The sequence below is a fragment of the Balaenoptera physalus genome, assembly GCF_965194825.1.
Source record: "Balaenoptera physalus genome assembly, chromosome: 2".
NCBI classification, from domain to species: Eukaryota; Metazoa; Chordata; class Mammalia; order Artiodactyla; family Balaenopteridae; genus Balaenoptera; species Balaenoptera physalus.
Window position 1 is genome coordinate 171,861,896 of NC_138883.1, and position 19,981 is coordinate 171,881,876.

A 19,981-nucleotide genomic window follows, 5' to 3' on the forward strand; every position below is an offset into this window, starting at 1 on the left:
CAAATACATTTCACCAGGTAGGATCTACCAGCTTCTCGAGTTACTTCCTTGTATCTCGAGCTCCTTCACCACTGGTTTCCTGAAAATGAACCGATGGGAGGATAGAGAAGGTAAGGCCCAGGGAGCATAAGGAATTGGGGAGAGGCCAATCGGGTTCCACGAACAAGGGAACAGGAGTGCCATCTGGGGGTGTTCGTATGTGCACGCCGCCAGGTTGGAAGTCTGGAAATTGACACGTGCAAAGTCTTTGCACGTTAAACCAATTTTGCTCTTTGGGGGCAAATTAGAAGGATCTAAAGCCACTATTTATGGACACCTGTGTTACCAAAAAAAAGAATGGCAACAAAACAGTTCAGAGAGATGAAACTGGGGATGCCAGCGCACGGGTGGGAGCTCTCAGCCTCAGGCTTCAGCTCTTTTGTTTCCCGTGCAGCTGCCCCATCACTTGGTCTCTTGGCAAGAAATGAGTTACGTACTGGAGTTTCATCCTGCTAATGCCCTCTGCAGCAAGACGCATCCCATCCCAGCCAAAGGAATCCCTTAAAGCCACCCGGATGACTGAATAACTAGTCTGTCGACTGGAAAGGTGTCTGGACAAGATGAAATGTTAGTAAACTGGCAACTTCATAAAGCATATTACAGAAGTGCTTAAAAGTCATATGTTATAATTCAATAAGACTGACTTGTTCTGCGATTTTTGTTTTATCTTATTATTGTTTTTTAAATAAAAGCCGTTACAGTGCTTTTTGTCAAGGAGTCAGAAGGACGACTGGGGGAGCGGCATTTTGCTTTCAAAGGACAGTGGTCAGGGCTCGCTAGCCCAGCAGTATTTCAACACACTGCCCGGCAATGCAAACCCCGCTCCACTGTGACCCGAACCACAACCTGGGAACCGTTCAAGTGCGCGATTCATTCAGCATCAGTAATTTAGGGCCCGACAGACGAACTGTGGTGTAATGTTACACGGAAGCTAAATCAGGAGATATTAAACACTGTGGGAAAATAAAAGACTCAATCTCTCTCCTCTGCAAAGAAAAAAACCCTGCCCTGCTCCCACATCTCAAAACCCCACACATCCTGTCATCAAATGACAAGGATTCCAAAGCGAAACTCTAGCAGCTCACGAAAGAATCTCCAAGGAGGCAAAGCATCCAGAGGGAAATTTTAGAAGGTTTTTTTTTGTTTTTCTGTTTTTTAAAGAAAGCAAATAGGGAAAAGAGGTCTCCCACATTTCACGTTGTTTAAATAAATGCAGAAAACAGGTTCATGAAGACTCAAGCCACCCGATACAGTTTGGAGTCGCTGTCTGATTGGGGTGCAGGTGGACCCGTGGTGGCGGCGAGGACGGACAGTCGCCCGGAGCCCCCTGCATCCCTAGAAGGGGCTCCGTCCGGGGGGTGCGTGGGCACGCGGAGGGGGGGTTTACCAGTAAGCCAGGGAAGGATGCTCCTTCAGAGCCTGCGTGGGAAGTGCTGGGAGTTTCTTCAAGTCCGTCCTCACCACTTCGTTGCTGGAAGACAGGGCAGACAGACAGACAGCGCGGCAGAGACACGATCAGACTCGGAGAAAGCCACAGCACCACGCGAGGCGACCCGGCCCAGTCTTGCCCTCAGACCCCGCATCTGTTCCCCTTTAGTGAACAGTGGTGCTTTCTTTGTACTTATTTACTTAACAGAGACGCAAAAGAACACACAGCACGCAGAGCCCAGCGGCCTTTCCTTGTAGAGGGCAGGGCCGGGCAGAGCCGTCTCGGATGCCTGCGGGTTCTTTTCAAGCCCTGCATGCCAAGGGGGCACGGAGGAGTGTCCCCGGGCAGCAGGAATGTGGGCAGAAGGGTCACCACTTTCCCCACGGGGGGACCTTAGGGAGGTCTTGAGGGCCCCGCCGTGGGCTTTGAGAATGGACAGCTCGATTGTTTTCTCCTTAAGCTGTTTCCCTCACTAACCCACACAGGCCAGTTTTCTTTGCCTGGACTGACCACATGCTAGAAACTGTTGTCCAAAATATGACAAATGAATAACATTTGCTTTAAAAAAATTTTTTTTTGATTGAACTATAGTTGATTTACAATGTTGTGTTAGTTTCAGGTGTACAGCAAAATGATTCAGTTACATATATATATATATTTTTTCCCACATTCTTTTCCCTTATAGGTTATTGCAAAATATTGAGTAGAGTTCCTTGTGCTATACAGTAGGTCCTTGTTGGTTATCTATTTTGTATATAGTAGTGTGTATCCGTTAATCCCCAGCTCCTAATTTACCCGCCCCCCACTTCCCCTTTGGTAACCATAACTTTGTTTTCTATGTCTGTGGGTCTAGTTCTGTTTTGTATATAAGTTCATTTGTCATTTGCTTTTGACAAGATCCAGAAACGACTTAGAAAGTGTGAAGTGGATTATCAGGCACTAGGAGGAGGTCTTATGCGTCCGGTCCCTGGACCAGAAATTCTTCCTTCCCTTCAGATTCGAATGATCTCAGGTTTGGGAGGTACTTTAAATTCCCCTAATTTAATCAGGGGGCTTCAGAGGCTTGACTCCCCTGTGGGCGCTCAGCAGACCCGCACCCCTGCTGGGACAGGGACATCTGGGCGTTGGCCCCCACTGTCTACCTCCAGAGCCAATCAGCATGGGCGCTCAGCAGACCCGCACCCCTGTTGAGACAGGGACGTCTGGGCATTGGTCCCCACTGTCTACCTCCAGAGACAATCAGCATGGGCACTCAGCAGACCCGCACCCCTGCTGCGACAGGGACGTCTGGGCGTTGGTCCCCACTGTCTACCTCCAGAGCCAATCAGCAGCATCCACTTGGGATGGCTCTGCTGTGTAAAGGTGTCTCCCTATACTGGTCCACCAGAGCGCCTCCTGGCCCTTGCTGGGGAGCAGAGGTCACCCCGTGAAGCCTGCATGTACACACAGTTCTAACCTAGGCTATGGGAGCAGCTTCTGTTCTGCTCATGCAAATCAAGGCAAATATCGACCACCGGGACCTTGGGCAGTAGCATCTAAAAAGCAACGAGATAGGAGCTCACAGGTAAATACAAAGGAAGGAGGGAACACCACAGTCACATGCCTTTCCGTGGGCCCCCGCCCAGCCAGAAACACTGCCTCCAGCTAGGAATCAGCAGCTACCCTTTGGATGCCAAGTGCCAGTGGGCAAAACCATTTCCATACTTCAAGTTCATGTACCTGGTGACAAAGAAACACGTGGATGTGACCTTATAGCTGCTCCCAGAAAGGGTGTTTTTCAAGTGGACTAAGAAACAGTGACAGTGAAGTTTGTGAATCTTGGCTTTGGACAACCAACCGGAAGGAAAATCTCAACTTGTAACTGTTGAAATCAATAAATCTAAGTCCTTGAATGGTTATCACATAGGTGGCAAGGATTTATTGATTAATAATCAATAAGTTGAATGTATTTATGGAGCCCCTGCTATAGGGATATATAAAAAAAGGATAAGCCATAGTCCTCACTCAAAAGGTGCTCACAATTCAGTGCAGGGAGTGAGAGGTGCAAATAAAAAGAGAACTGACTACATGGGCAGCACTGGATCATGTCGATTCAAACAACAAACTAAAAAGTTTGCAGGAAAGGAAGGCCCCTGTGGGCTCTGTTGTAAAAGCAGACTTTGGGGCAGGGCCCACATGGAGAAAAGGACAGGAATCTTATTTTTCTTCTCAGTGGAATACAGTAGAGTATGGAGGCCAGGAACTGAAGAGATCAGTTAGAACGGGTGGTATGGAAGGGTTAAGCAGACCAAATAAATGGCAGATTAGGCATAGGATTTTGAGGACCTTCCATGCCAGGCTGGTAGAGTTCAAGTTTAGCCAGGAGGCAAGGGTCAGCACTGGAGCTTTTCAAACAGGTCACCTCCTTGTGTTTAGGAAAATTCAATTCCCAAGCAGAGTTTGGAATTTTTACTTGCATGTTATTAAGGCATAAAGGAATACTCAGGTCCCCAAACACCCAAGAGCCTACAATGATGAGTTTCTGGGTCTTATCTTCCCTGTTTATTAACTTTAAGCTCCCTGAGAACAGGGATTTGTTTCATGGACGCATCAGTGCCTAGGGTGGCACCTTATGGGTTGAACGTTTATTGAATGGAACTGTGAGAAAGACAATTAAGCTGAAGCACGAGTGTGGGTTTAACTCACACTCATCACATCTAAAGTATATTTGGGGAAGGAAGGAACGAAAAGAGGAAGAGATTGTCTTACCCACTAAACACTCATTTGTTGGCAAACAAATGTCCCTGATGAGAGTCCCAGGTCTGACTTCCTGGCTGGAGCTGCAGTGGCTTTTTTTTAGCGCTCCCCCAGGGCCAGGTGACACAGACAAATACAACAAGAAATCACGAAGGCGTGAAGCCCATCCAAATCCATTACATTCTGGAAGGGATCCAGGGCTCTTAAACCGTCCCAAAGGACAACTATGTAGAAATGTCCTATTTGCCTTTCTGCTGTCTGTAAACATCTGTAATGACTTAGAGGGGGCCAGCCCTGTCAGATGATCTGGCCATACCCTGGCTGCAAATCACAAAGCTGCCTTAATGGGAGACCTGATCACTCTATCTCCAGAGACTTGGGAAGCTGAAACTGAAAGAATGTGCTAGAAGTTCCCAGCTTCCTCTCTCAAGATCTTCTACTTGGACATTTCCCCCAGAGTCAGGACACATGATAAATGCCAACTTATAAAATACTCTAAAACAGTTCCTTGTTCCAAACAGCGGTCAGTTTCCATTTCTAGCAAAAGAAAAAAGGTCTCTTGGAAAGTCATTTGCTAAACTGAGAATAAAACTGAAGTCTTCTTATTTTTAATATTAACCAGATTTTATTCACAACTTTTAGGTAGTGATTAATGCTGCCAGCAAAAAATTGGTCTCTCAATGAAGTGTCTTTGATTTGGGTTTTTTTGCTTTTTTAGTCTTTGATTTGGGTTTTTTTGCTTTTTTTTTGTTTTTTGTTTTTTAAGATGATGGATCGTGTTTCTACTGTCCACCCTGCTCATAAAACATGGGAAGTTTGAATGATCTACTGTGGAAAACTAAGGTTTCTAGCAATATGCGTCAACTAGGGGATCTGTCACAAATAACAACAAGAACAAATTTAACCAAGACACCACAGAGTGAAGAAAGCAAAAATGAAATTTCATAGGACGATTAGCAAAATCCACAAGGTGCTTGTTTTCCTTTAAAAAGTGACAAAATGCTTTTTCAGAAGATTCCCTTTGGGTTAAATGAGATGTCCATAACTTGCAGGACAAACTTGGGGCAGACAGAACTGGCTTCGTGTGGAAGAATTCTTCCTGAAACCAGTGGTTTTGAGGTGTCCTGGTACTAAAACACTAGAGCACTAAAGCCAGAAAGTTACACTAGTGTCACAAAAAAGGACTAACACGAAACTCAGAGACAGTAACATGATGCTAGTGTCCTACTAACTCCTCCGTATTTCATGAGTGTATCATGAAGGTCAAGTTTTCCAGGGAGACAAACTTCATAAGTTAAAAAGAGTATTACGGGTCCTCATTATCTGCAATTACAAAATCTGAAAATCTCTAAGATATAAAGCCTTCTAACCAACTTGGTGGTGAACCTAATGCTTGACCTTTCTCTCTCTCTTCCACTTGGTGTGAATATCCATAATCTGGTGCAGAAGCGTGAACAGACTGGATTCCAGGAGCCGCCTCAGACGCTGCCGTGGGTGTTACTCCGCATTACCCATCTAAACCCCACAAAGTTCTGGGTTCAGAAACACTGGGACCCTAAAGTTTCAGAGATGCATTGTGGATCTGTATTACTTTATTCAACGGTACAATACATCTAGAAAACTCTGAGACAGATGAATAAGGAGAGCTGTAGATTTTCTCTTCTTCGCTTATCTTAATAACCATGCAGGAAACAATTTCTCTCCTTCCCTTCCCTTCTTCCTCCTTTTTTTTTTTTTTGTAACCAAGTTGAACTTCAGGTTCAAGCAAAGAAAATGGGGACACTTGGCTACCTCCTCCCTATCACATACTCTCCTTCAGGGGTACAGGGAGGCTCACAGAACTGGTGGCTGAGGATGACACCTGTGGGGGTTCTCTTGTAGTTGTGTGACCATTTGCAGACACCAGGGAAGCACCTGCGGGTCTCTCTGAGATTTTTCCAGCAGAGGATTCTGGATTCTGGGCATGTATCATGGATAAATATGCCACACTAATTTGCCACCTGTACAGAGGGGCAAAATTACCAACATTTATGAACTATGTACCTTTATTTCTGATGGTAATGGCTACTTTATCTAAGTAAAGATTTCTTTCTTGATTAGTGAGTTTGGTTTTCTAGGATGACAGGAAACCGTTTTTGAGTTTCTCACATAGTTGTAAACTTGTAAAAATTCAAAACAAATTTTTTTATAAGCCTACAATTTGAGACAATAATTTTACTCAAAAAGCTGTTTAATTTTCTATGTTATCCTTTTGAGTCAAAATCTTAACTCTGAAAAACTGACATAATGTCATAGCCGTGAACCTTTTTGTTATTACCAAGGTCAACTCAAAATATGATATTGATATTAAAGAAATGCTTAGCAAACGAGACAAGCTGTCGTAATACAAAATTTCCTCCTTTACTGTATATCTAAACAATTCCCATAGGATTGGAAGAATATCATCCTGCAAAATATCCTATCTGAATACTTTTCTATGCTTGGAAACTGTGAATTACACACTTGAAAAGCTCAGTAAAATGGACTTTTGTGGACAAAACAAAGCTTTCTGTAATAACATTTCCACTTGAACATTTTGTTTCAAAATTTCAGATTCTGTTCCTTTCAAAAGGTCTTGCTGGCATGAAAGATTCCAGCTGCTTCTCCCTCTAAGTCCTTTAGAAGTCATGGGAAAATATCACACACCCCATTCTCTCTCTCTCTTTTTTTTTTTTTTTTGATAAAATAACATACGAGAATTATATAAATTTAAATTCTTCCCACAAAAACTCTCCTTTGGGCTGCATGTATTTCAAGCTTAACAGATGACTTTTTTTCTAGTCATTTTCCAATAGGGAAATTTGCAAGTTTGGGTATTAAAGATACTATTAGGTTATGTAAGTTGTATTCCAAATGTTGACTCTTCCAAACACAGCTGTCTGAGTTTTTTTTTTTTTTTTTACTAATTATCTAAAAGTCTCAGCAAATCGATTTCTCTTAGTATATGATCCTATCAGCTGTTTTCTTTCAAGAGGCCAATTAAAACATTGTAGGAAAATATACCCCAAATGATCAAATGCTCTAATACTGCTTTAACCCTGAGCCGGCTATGACTTGCAGTAGTAAAACCACTTAGGTAAGTGCAAAGTAATGATGTTAGTAGACTCAGAATTGTGATTTATAGACCACTGCCTGAGATTAACCAACTGTCAACGCTGTCTCTTAGCAGGGCAAGAAAATAATGTTGTCATCTTTTTAAAGATAGTAATCTGTACAAATGTTTATGTTACCAAAAAAAGTCTTTTAGAAGAAAATCAGCCCTTTATCTTCTTTTCCTGTTGATCTTCTAAAATTCTTCCTTTAACCTATGACTGCCTAAAAGGCATCATCTAGTCTGACAAAAAAACAAAATGAACAACGAAAGCCTACAAATAGGGAATTTTCAGATACCAGTAAGCCAAGTTTCATTTGCAGTAATTCACAAATGCTCTTAAAAAAGGCAGACGAGATTTCATACAAAGAACAAAAAAATCAAGAGGGTACTTTTTTTTTTTCCCACAGAAATTTCATTTTATCTTTCTGGCTTAGTGAACACATGGTCCCATGGTTTACAGAAGAGGAAATATTAAAAGGTCTTCACTTTTTTTTTTTTTGCTTCTAGCTGCTCTTCTAGAGACCTAAGACCAGGCAGTCTGTGGAAGCTGAAAGGAATTTTTCAGGACAAATAAATACTCCAACTCCTTTTCTAAAATGGAGGTAAAACTCAATTTCCCTGCTACTCATTTCTATTGATGGAGTAATGTGTTGCTCTATTTCTAAAGCATTATTATTATTATTAAGAAGCAGAATTGGAACCCTGTAGGTTGATAAATCAGGGTCACAGTAAGACTCTTACTGACCCTGGCACTCTGATAAGCAGATATTCTCCCACTGGCACCAGCCTTTAACTTTGTACAGATGTCACAGAAACTGACCCCTCTGTGTTCAATCACAGCATTGCTTTTTTGACGTTGGTTGCTGTGTTTCCTTGGAACAGACAACCTGCAGATGGAGGGCAGCCTTCCATCACCTCTAAAGCACATGATGAGCTTTGCCTAACAGGTAAGCAAAATGTGACCCACAGAACTTTACATGGGATTTCCTTAAAATCAGCCCTTTTCAGGTGCCGTTTGCTTACTGGTCCTTATAAGTCTTTTAATGATCAGCATCAATACATCCGGTTCTCTGTAACAAAGATATTTCCAGGTCCCAACAGACGGCCTGGAGTAACCGAGCTTTACCGGTCTGGTTTCAATAAATCTTGTTAACAAAAAATTCTACAAAACAGATGTTTTTTTACTAGTTCTTGTTAATCTGTGGATGATTGTTTATATCAAAGGCAGTGTGATTTGGGAATGTATTTATGTGCTTCAGCATAAAGTATTTTTAATCAATTCACCGATTTGGTAAAATGTTGTTTAAAATGATTTTTTTCCCTCCTTTTTTTTTTGGTGGCCCCCTTTCAGAAAGGCTGACAGAAAGTAAAAAGTGAGGCTATTCTCAAAATCAGAGTATGAAGATTAGCCACTAGGGTTTTCAGTTAAGGTCCCCTTAGGGGAAAAAAGCAAAAAAATCAAATTCTTTAAGTAATACCTTGCTTAGTGCAGTGTATTAATAAGTCTTCTATTACATTAAATTAGAATGTAACTATACAGTTTGAATGTCCTGTTCAGTTGACTAAATTAGGTGTTCCCTGAACTAACCTTTTTAAAGACAAGAGTATTATTTTTCTATGGTAACCGAATGTTTAAAATAATTTTTTTTAAACATCTTTATTGGAGTATAATTGCTCTACAATGTTGTGTTAGTTTCTGCTGTATAACAAAGTGAATCAGGTATACATATACATATATCCCCATATCCCCTTCCCACTTGCGTCTCCCTCCCACCCTCCTTATTCCACCCCTCTAGGTGGACACAAAGCACCGAGCTGATCTCTCTGTGCTATGCAGCTGCTTCCCACTAGCTATCTATTTTACAAGGAGTTTTTTTTTTAATAAGAAAAATCAGTGCTCGGCACTTAAACCACTGCAGAGTCTGTGATGAATAAAGTATGTATAAATCCTAGAAAATGTGTATTAGCTGACTAATGCTCAGGAGTGATTATCAAAGGAGAACTTTTTGTTTTTAAAACTGTGTTGACCCTTTTCAACCTAATACTTGCTTATATAGCTGCCATGATGAACAGTTCTTAGGCTATTCAATTGTTTTTAAACAGAAATGCCAACTTCACTGATTTCCTCATTGTTGATGGACATTTTTTTTTTTTTTTACATACATATGTACCAGGAAATGAAATACGATCACTACATGCTGTGCTAAGGAAAATAATACAAGGGAAAAAATATTTTTAGATAAGACGATTTCCTCAACCTTTCACGATACCTTACAAATTTGTCTATGCTAGAATATGAACATGGGTGACATATATTTCTTCCTATCATGGACAATACTTCCTATCTATACCTCATTCATTTTCTTTCAGCAACACTGAACCCAAGATTTCATTGTCAAGCTCAATAAGACAAGGAAGTGAACATTTCCATTAACTGGAAAGAAAAGGGGGTTACATAAGAATAATCCTTCAAGCTCAATAAGACAAGGAAGTGAACATTTCCATTAACTGGAAAGAAAAGGGGGTTACGTAAGAATAAGCCTTCAGGGGTCTGCTGAGCAAAAGAGTCCAAAAGGAGAAACAGAACAGCTTGTGAGTTTCATGAGAAAGAGTAGTTACGGCTCTGGGTTGACCTTACATAGTTCTCGTTCTATTAAAGTAATATCAGCACTTTCGACTTCTCCTTTTTGTAAAAAGAACCCTTTTCCTCTTGTACATCAAGGAACTTGCTCCCATTAATATGTAGATTTTTTTTGGCCCAACTGAGTGGCTTGTGGGATCTTAGTTCCCTGACCAGGGACTGAACCCAGGCCACAGCAGTGAAAGTGCCGAGTCCTAACCACTGGACCACCAGGGAATTCCCATAATATATAGATTTTTAATACTCATTCCACATAAATGTAATCTGCATGTATTCACTGAAATGTAAACATACAGGATAACAGCATCCTGGGCAAAGAAGCTTTTTAGGAAGGTAGAGATTCAGGATCATCAGGCTATGAAAGAGTTACTTTGCCTTTTGTGTGCGACCATTAATTTCAAAGGTTATTTGATCCTCTAGATTCTAGAAGATCTCAGAATTAAGCCCTGGACCACGTGCTATATAAAACGCTTCCCCGGTGCTCTGTGTGTTCTAAGTTGACATCTTACGTTATGAATGCTGCTCAGGAAAATGTACTGTATTTACAGGGTATGTATACAAGTCAAAGCCATTCAGTTAAATACAATTAAGGTTGTAGAGTCCAGCATTCGTTAATAGAGCAAAAACAACTTTCTACAATACTAAACTATGAGAACGGGACATCTAAAATGCCTGACGTTTGGCCACCAGACCAGATGTGGTCCACTTCAACGTTATGGGGATTTTCCCAGATGTGGATGGGAAGAGGTAAAATCAAGGAATTCTGGATTACTTCTCTTGTTCCGAAACTCCGGGCCACTCAAGCATACTAACCGTGGGCTTGTACAGAGAACGGTGTTTATCAGGGAATCCCAACTTCTGTGACGTGAGTTTTACGCTGGGAGATAAACTGACCTTTTGGATAAGGTGTCTGACCTCTCCCCTCCCCTGACAGCTATTTCTCACCCCAGACAGCTGCTGTTATAAACAAACTGCGAGGGAACACTTTGACAAATGAAGCCAAACCAGGATCCTTTGTTTCTCTGCAGCCAACAAGCTGGGATTCCACAAGCTCATGAGGGGGCCGTGAGTTACAGGAGGCCAGGCCTGCCCTTCGTCCCCGCCGACCATCCCTGTAGCCCCACGTTCCCAGGGTCTGCGGGGCCAGATGACGCTGTCCCCAGCTCACATTCCATCCTGTCAGGGGACTCTCAAAAATAAATAATATTTACAGCGGAGTTCAGAGCCCGTGAAAGAAAAGGCGGGGAAAAGTATCTTCAGAGTAAGTAGACCAGACAATGGAATCCACTGGATCTGTGGTTATTAAACCATTTTTTTCATGGGACTTCAGAGCCCTTTGTAAATAGATATGAACCTGCACTTACCAAGAGCCTCAAGTCCAATACCAAATGAAAGGCATAAAAAACTAACAAAGGAAAAACAGAACAAAGTATAGTTTCTAGATCCTGAAAATGCTGCATTCGGTCAACAGTTACTGGCTACCTACAAGGTCTCCTGCTAAGGCTATAAATAAACCTTCATCGCCCCCCCAAAAAAAGGACTACCTCTGTTTCATAGCAAGAACTTGGGAAACCTAAATCAAAGGGGCCTGGAGGCCTCTTTCTACAAATAATCAAACTGAGCTGAAGGGACTATATTTTAGGATCAGGGGTCAGCCCACTACAACCCACTGGCCAACCCTGCTTGTTTTTATGTGGCCTGTGAGCTAAGAATGGTTGGGAAAAAAATCTTAAGAAAAAAGTCTTAAATGGTTGGGGAAAAAAAATCAAAAGAAGAAGAATATTTTGTGGTACATGAAAATGTATATGACGTTCAAATTTCTGAATTTACAAATAAAGTTTTATTGGAACACCGACATACTCATTTGCTTACCTACTGTCTCTGGCTGCTTTTGCACTTAGAAAGGGAGGGGTGAGTAGTTGCAACAGAGACTGGGTGGCCTGCAAAACCCAAGTATATACTGTCTGGTTCTTTACAGAAAATGTTTGCTGACCCTTGTTTTAGATCGTCAAAGAATTTTTTTGGTTTTGCTGAGATAGCTGAGTGAGAAAATATACCTCCGCCTTTGCTAGAAAGCCTTAGAAATGCATGGGGAGCAGAGAGAAGGCAGCTAAGACCTGAAAAACCAGTGAGCATGAAGCTGAGAAAGCTGGACAAGTAGAGGTAGACCACCAGGTGAAGTAGTTTAGGCTGCATTTGCAGATCAGATCCCCCAAAGCATGAGAAAACACCCAAGTTCCTTCACGGAGCAGAGGTATAATCTGCATTTCTTTTTCATACCAATTCTGCTAATTTCCTAATGATGGGCCAGGATCCCACGCCCTGATGCTGTTCTTGTACATGTGGTTGAGTCTTCATATCTCTAGACCTTGATTCTAAAGAATGAGCTATACTGGACTTCCCTCAGGGGAGTTCAATAAAACAGAATCCCAGGAATGATGTCTGTCTTTAAGCAGACAGTCCTGTTGGTGGATGGTTACAACCCCTACTCTGTCTCCAGTAATGATCAGGAGAGACTGGCAATTCAGCCCTACTGGTCAACGGGCCACGCTTAATGAAATGAATGACGAGACTGAAGTTTGTGGATCGACAGGGTTATTAAAGCAGGGCACATTTTCCCCCACGGTTAAGTCTGTTTATGTTCTCTCCCTAACATAACATCTGGAAAAGGAAAGACAGTAGAAGTGGGATATTTATATTGTAACACTTTCATGAAAGACATCTTCCTGCGGGCTAGGATTTTGTACCTTCAGGGTTGGAACTAAAACAGAGGAAAAAAAAGATGTTTGCATCCATGGGGTTATCTCTAGTCAAGTTCATACCACAGTGATAATTCAAGGCTCCACGAAGACACCTGGGCAACCTGACACACCTCAGTACAATGGCCATGTGTGACAGTGGGTTCTAATCTCAGCCTTTTAGTAACTTTCATTTGGTACAGAATATCCTCCTATTACTACGCTTTCTCTGCCTGATGTATCTATTTCCATTGACAAGTTGGGAATTGGATTTCAACATTAGATATAATATTAATAAATTGCCCTCCTACGAAGAAAAGACAGAATAGTTTCTTTTAATAGAGATGCAACAGAATACTTTTTTAAGCCAAAAACTTTTGTAAACTCACCTAGAAAAGTCTCCCTTTGCTTCCTGTAGAAGAAGAAAATTCAGCATCAGTGACACATTCTGATCCCCCGTTACAGATTTTAAAATACATTGTAATGAAGTCCTCTACTGAATCAGTCCGACTGACTGCTGTTTCGTCCTATCAGCTATAGTAATATAATTAAGGAAGGACACGTGTATTTACCGCTTGAATATGAGACAATTAAACTTTAGAAAGTTATATACAAAGAAAGTGATTCATAATGACAAAGGGAAAGTTTCCACTTCTAAGCCCTGATCTAACTTTTTCCAGTTTAAAGATTCTGAACCTGGATGTCTGTCTGGATAGCACTATGTGTCTATGTCTTGTGTTATTTGTTGTTTTATCTTGTATTGTGGGCTTTTGGAGGCAGGAACCATGGAATCTGTAATGCATTAGCATAATGCCTGGAACATAGTAGTTGCTCACTAAATCTTGCTGAAGGAATAAATTAATGACATCATTTTAGTTCATCTTGCCAGTGTTTCTAATATTCAGTATGCCTCTTTTTCACATAAGCTAAGGATCTTTTCCTTGTCTTTCATGACAGTCATTCTCCTGGCAATTAATTCCTGCTTTTTACTTGGCTTTCCCCAGTGACCTGAAGAAAAGGGGGTCACTGGATGGTCTCAGTTTCCCCCAATCTCAGGTTATACACACAACTTTCCTTTGCAGAGAAATACAGTCTTAAAATTTTGGAGAAGAACAGAGAATAGAGAAGACTCTATTTGCTGCCATGGTGTAGTTTCCCCAGTAGCTCTTTCCTGCTTGTGGCTAAAAATAATTAAGAAGTCAAACAGCTAGTGGATATAACAATTGCCATGCATGGTAAGTCTTATTCCTCTTTCTTCTGTGTATGGCCCTGGCATACAAAGACGAGGGGGAGACGACTTACCTGTAAAATATACGAGGCTAATTCAAATACCACTTCACTGTCAACATCAATCAGCTCCTGAAAGGAAAACCAAGGAAGATAAGTTTGGTCCTTTAGAGATGATTTCTTTATGATCTCTCCCCAAAGAGGATGGGTATTTCTTTTCTAAGGTGTTCCCTAAAATCTCAAGCACTCATAGAATGTCTTCTCTGAATTACTTGGACCTGAATGCTCCCTGACATGCTTTTTACAGCTGTTAGAATGAATCCAGTGGTCCTGGGTCTACACAGTTGCCTCCAGGGCTTCATCTTTGTCTTCATGAGAAATTAAGGGATGGGCCAGTCCCCGGCTTTTTACAAATCTGTCAACCTGATTAATCAGTGGAGTAAGGTTACTTGATAACCACACGCATTTTTCTCTCTAAACTCTACTTCAGAACCAGGAATAAGGCTTTATTGAAGAAAAGGTTACAGTGGGATTGTGACTCTTTTAAAATTAAATAAGATGAAAAATATAATTCCCCAGTTGCACTAGCCACATCTCTTTCATGTACTCAATACTTCAAGGTAGCTGTTGGCTACCATGATGTCAGAGCACATGCAGGGCACTTCGCTCATTGTAGAAAGTTCTACTGGTCCGCACTGTTAGAGAATCCAAGTTTAAAAATACTGTGTTCTCTAGTTCTTCCCCCAAATATTTAATTGTGATCTACGGACATGGTCTTAAAAGGACATCAGCCTCTCGTAGGTTTTTAAAAACTCCTATGTATATATATTTCAAAATGTATATAGTCCACATCTCCTTTTATCTAACAGCTTGATTGAGGTATAATAGATACAGAAAGAAATTGCACACTTAATATATATAATGTGTTAGTTCAGACATACGCAAACACCTGTGATACCATCACCATGTTCAAGGTAATAAACATCTATCACCTCCAAAAGTTTCCTTGTGTCCCTCTGTGTGTTTTTCTCCGGGGGAGGTAAGAACACTTAACGTGAGATCTACCCTCCTAACAAGATTTTAAGTGCACAACACTGTATTTGATCTACAGTTCAGATCTTAAAGACAAAGGGAAACCTGGAGTCCACCAGCACGCAAGAAGAATAACCAAATTCATTGATGTTGTACTTCTGTTATCAAGTACAATTAGAAATGCCCACCTTTCTTTTCTCTCCTTAATACCACTAGATCCTACAGTGAGTGACTGGAGCACGAGAAATTAGAGCTAGCACCGACTTAGACCTCAGCTAGCCCAGCCACCTGCTTTCATTGAGAACAGAAACCAAAAACCATCAAGGGACCCCCCAAAAGTCACAAGGCTTTAGCGGCTGTGATGGGGCTGGAAAGCACCCCCAACCTCTGGTCCAGCGTCTGACCTTCTGGAGGGCGTGCTCTCCCCCAAACCAATCAGGTCACAGTCTCAGCCAACATGGTCTCAGGACCACATGTGGCATCAAAGTTAGCCAAAACAAGGGTTACTTTTTTTTCGAAGTATAAACCAAACTCTGATTCACAGATTTTCTAATTATTTTTGTGTGATCCAGAAGTGGCCCCTGTAATTCAAAACAATGCATTGAAGCAAGCCTGTGTATTTCGAGGGAAGGATATCCTGCAGGCTCTTTCGAGCTTAGGAATTTCAAATATGGATAATAACGTTTGCCACCGAACCACCTTGGAGCGCGGGCTGAGAGAACTAACGAGAGACATGGAAGGATTGGGGACAATAATTCTTTATGCTTAACCAGCTGAAGGAGCTTTACGGACACTGTAATTGATACAGACTGTCAGTGCTGGAGTGTGCAGGAATGCTTGGAATTGCAGTCCTGGGATTACCAGGTCCCATCAGAATGTAAATCATTTAACAGTGGACAAATGATTTAACAGAAACACCGTACAGGGTTTCCACAATGGATCATTTCTACTCGCACTATGTGCCTTTCCATTCCCACCAGTCGACTTCCTGAAGTCGCTGGTGTGTACTTGTCAGCGTACTCCGTCAAACATTTACACCGAGGTTGCAGGCAACGGTCAACGGTGGCTAATAGTTAACGTCCCAGGAGAGGCCAACTCAAAACCAACCATCGGGAACAACCCTGTTAAGTGTGAACATTGTTTTTAGCTCATTACTTGACTCATCTGCTAAAGGGAAACGTCTATACCTTTGGGAAGGGGGGCAGGAGTGGGGAAGGCGGAGGGCGGTCGTTTTCTATTTGATTTGATTTTACACAGTCCATTCTGCAGGTCCAGGAGAGACTGTCAGACGCTAATCGCATGGCAGCATTAACTGTAATGTACCAATATGCAGAATCAAGCTACCAAAGATGCCCATTTAAACATCGAACCTGATTTATACGAGTTCTCTCTCACCGACCGTATGTGTCCTCAGGGTAAGTGGGAACTAGTGCCTCTAACTGGGGTGAGTTTCCACCTTCTCTGACCTTGACCATCTCCCAGTGAAGATATTAAAAACAATGAGAGCCAGAACGTGACCGGTAAGAGGGAAAAGGATTGAAGAATGAGGTGGCCCAGACATCCCCACTCTTGCAAAATCTGATGGGAAAGAGAGCTGCAGTATTCCTTCTCACCGTTTCCATTTAGTATTTATTGAGTTCAAGAATCATGGCATCATCTGTCCTCAGAGGAATCAGTACAGAGTCTAAATGGTGTTTATAAGACCCAATCTAGGAACGGGGATGGGGGCGGGGGAAGAGATGCTCCTAATGGCGAAGAAAATGCTTTCCTATCTCGCAGCCTCTGCCTGATTCCCTGATGTCTCCTGTTTACAATACCTTCCCCCTTTTACACCTCGTCCTCCCGGGTGATTTTATCCCCTGCGATGGAACAGAGCTCTAGATTTCCTGCCCACACCACACACCTCCCGTTGTACCTCAAACCCTGAGAGCTGAGTCCCCGTGGGGAGGAGCGGATAGATGTTTCCAGGGATCCGCCTACCATATAACATTCCAAAGATCACTCCACCTTTTTCTCATCTGGCTTCTCTCAAATGCAGAGGTGGCTATTTTCAAGTGTTTCTGCTCAAGCAGAGCAAATAAACTGAACAAGATCACAAAGAGTGCATGCAAAAATCCCTTACTTTCCTGGGGCACTGGGTTTTCCCCAGACCGAGGATGAAATGGAGAAGGATGGGGAGTAGAAGGCCCTTCAAGGAAGACGTACGGGTGTTTCCCATCTGGCATCGCCCACAGGCTGGACGTGGGACACTCCTCTGTGCCCCCAGTGCTCTGACAGCCATTTGAGGAGGGGTGTCGGCAGGGCTGTCTGCTGAGCTGGAGTCTTCCTTGGGAATCTAGGGTGGTCTGGCTGGCATGGAGTCATTTTCTCCTGAGACTCACGGGTAACAGGGGGATGCTGATGGAAGGGAAAGTGATGTCACGGAGTTCACGTGTCCTCTGGACATCTGTTTTACTTACTACTGAATCACGTGTGCCGCTTTCTCTGATCTTTTGCCACGTGGTATGGACAGACAAAACGTGACTCTCTGCAGGGTGTGTGTGTGTGTGTGTGTGTGTGTGTGTGTGTGTGTGTGTGTTCAGACAGGGCTGGGGAGGATGGCACTCTGCATTGTTCTACAAGTTGCTGAAGGAGGAGGCCTGAGGTCATATATCAGCAGCCTCACGGTTAACAACATGCTCAAAAAGATTTCCATTCTGAGGGTCTCTGAGTGTTCCAGAGAGGCCCCATGAGAATCCCCAGTGACAGGTGTAAGGACGGCCTCCAAAAGTCCTGAGAGCTGGAGGAACTCGTCACGACCCCCTCGCTCCGAGGGCCTTGGTGGTGGTCTGCAGACTCAACTGAGAAGCTTAATGAAAAGCCTTCCTCCTTGGCCAGGAATGAGAGAAACTCCAGCTTTCATGGAAGATTCATGAGAGCTTTATAACAGGAAAGACGATGAGCAACCACATGGTAGGTTGAAAAGATTTCAATGAGAACGACCTTTGCCAAGTCCAAGCAGAACGACCTTCAGGGCTGCCCGATGGTTTTCCTGGTAAATCCTCACCCACTGTAACCATCTTTCTTTGTACCCACAAAACGCCTGAAGAGGATGGTTTCTTGCCATTCTCTTGAAGACCATTTCTACTCCGGGGCATTGAATAAATACATCCCTGGACCTCTTTGAGTTTCATTTTCCTTGTCAGTAGAATGGGGAGAACAATTTCTTTTCCAATTATTGTATTGAGTCTGGTGGGGCGGAAATGTAGAGGTGATTTGGAAACTCTGAGACTCACTACAAATATCGGGTCTGCATTATTTATTTTCACTTACTGGTATTTCTGAATCATCTGAACTCCACAATTTTGTCTGTTCTTCAGCATTTTATAGCATTTATTGCAATCTTTTTTATTTTTTTTTACACTTTATTTTATTTTTTAAAAACCTTTTTATTGGGCTATAGTTGATTTACAATGTTGTGTTAACTTCTGCTGTACAGAAGTTATACATATACATATATCCACTCTTTTTTAGATTCTTTTCCCATATAGGTCATTACAAAGTATTGAATAGAGTTCCCTGTGCTATACAGTAGGTCCTTGTTGCTTATCTATTTTATATATAGTAGTGTGTATATGTCAATCCCAATCTCCCAATTTATTCCTCCCCCCTTTTTTCCCCCCGGTAACCATAAGTTTCTTTTCTATGTATGTGACTTTATTTCTGTTTTGTAAATAAGTTCGTTTGTATCATTATTTTAGATTCCACAGATAAGTGATATCACATGGTATTCATCTTTGTCTGACTTACTTCACTTAGTATGATAATCTCTAGGTCCATCCATGTTGCTGCACATGGCATTATTTCATTCTTCTTTATGGCTGAGTAATATTCCATTGTATACACGTACCACATCTTCTTTATCCATTCATCTGTCGATGAACATTTAGGTTGCTTCCATGTCTTGGCTATTGTAAATAGTGCTGCAATGAACATAGGGGTGCATGTATCTTTTTTTTTTTTTTTTTGGCTGCGTTAGGTCGGTCTTTGCTGCTGCACGCGGGCTCTCTCTAGTTGCGGCGAGCGGGGGCTACTCTTTGTTGCAGTGCACAGGCTTCTCATTGAGGTGGCTTCTCTTGTTGCGGAGCATGGGCTCTAGGCGCACAGGCTGTGGTAGTTGTGGCTTGTGGGCTCTAGAGCGCAGGCTCAGTAGTTGTGGTGCACAGGCTTAGCTGCTCCGTGGCATGTGGGATCTTCCCAGACCAGGGCTCGAACCTGTGTCCCCTGCATTGGCAGGCAGATTTCTAACCACTGTGCCAGCAGGGAAGTCCATGTATCTTTTTGAATTAGAGTTTTCTCTGGATATATGCCCAAGAGTGGGATTGCTGGATCATACGGTAGTTCTATTTTTAGTTTTTTAAGGAACCTCCATACTGTTCTCCATAATGGTTGTTGGACTCTTTAGTAAGACTTATTTTTTAAAGAGGTGGGCAGCATTGTGTGTGTGTCTACATGTGTGTGTGTATCGGTCACCACGTATACCATCCCAGTGGGTCCTGACACCCACATTCAGCCTCGTTGAGCCCATGTGACGCCCTGTCTCACTGCACAACCTACAGTGGCTACGGGAAGGTGCCCCCAGGCCATCAGGGGCTGAGGAGCAGGATGAGACTGATGTGATCTTGCACAATTCCTCTCTGAGCCCTTTGCTGGTTTTTCATCAGTCAAGTCCCTTCATGTTTCTCTGGGGCACATGTTTGTCTGGGGCACTCTCTCTCTCGGTGGCCCGGGTATTTCTCCCGCTGTCCACTGCATAGAGTCCATTTCACGATCCTGAGGAATCTCTCCTGTAGAGGCCACGGGCACAGCCCAGATCATGGGTCTGCGTACGTTTATTTCTAGAGGGTTGAAGATGGAAGTCCCTCTCTGTCCTCCTTCCCTTCCTTCCTCTCTCTGTCATGTGAGCACACACACCAAGCTGGCAACCCTCCACCTACGAGATAAGGACCAGGATTCTGTGAGTCTGA

General features: G+C 42.6%; 1 protein-coding gene across 11 annotated transcripts in view; it reads right to left on the reverse strand.

Moving 5' to 3' along the window:
- Window positions 1-19,981, reverse strand: part of FRMD4A (FERM domain containing 4A) — a 466,908-nt gene that overhangs the window by 93,698 nt on the left and 353,229 nt on the right. For 10 of the 11 annotated variants that reach the window (XR_014261317.1, XR_014261318.1, XM_082452755.1 and 7 more), the window contains 3 exons: window positions 14,019-14,075; window positions 13,106-13,128; window positions 1,427-1,510 (listed from right to left, as the gene is read on the reverse strand). Coding sequence is in view for 7 of the 11 variants with exons in the window: in XM_082452755.1 (XP_082308881.1) it covers window positions 1,427-1,510; window positions 13,106-13,128; window positions 14,019-14,075 (164 nt within the window). In the remaining 4 variants the exon portion in view is untranslated. Of the gene's footprint in view, window positions 1-1,426; window positions 1,771-13,105; window positions 13,129-14,018; window positions 14,076-19,981 lie in introns of those variants that run through there. The other variant, XM_082452749.1, reaches the window with a different exon arrangement.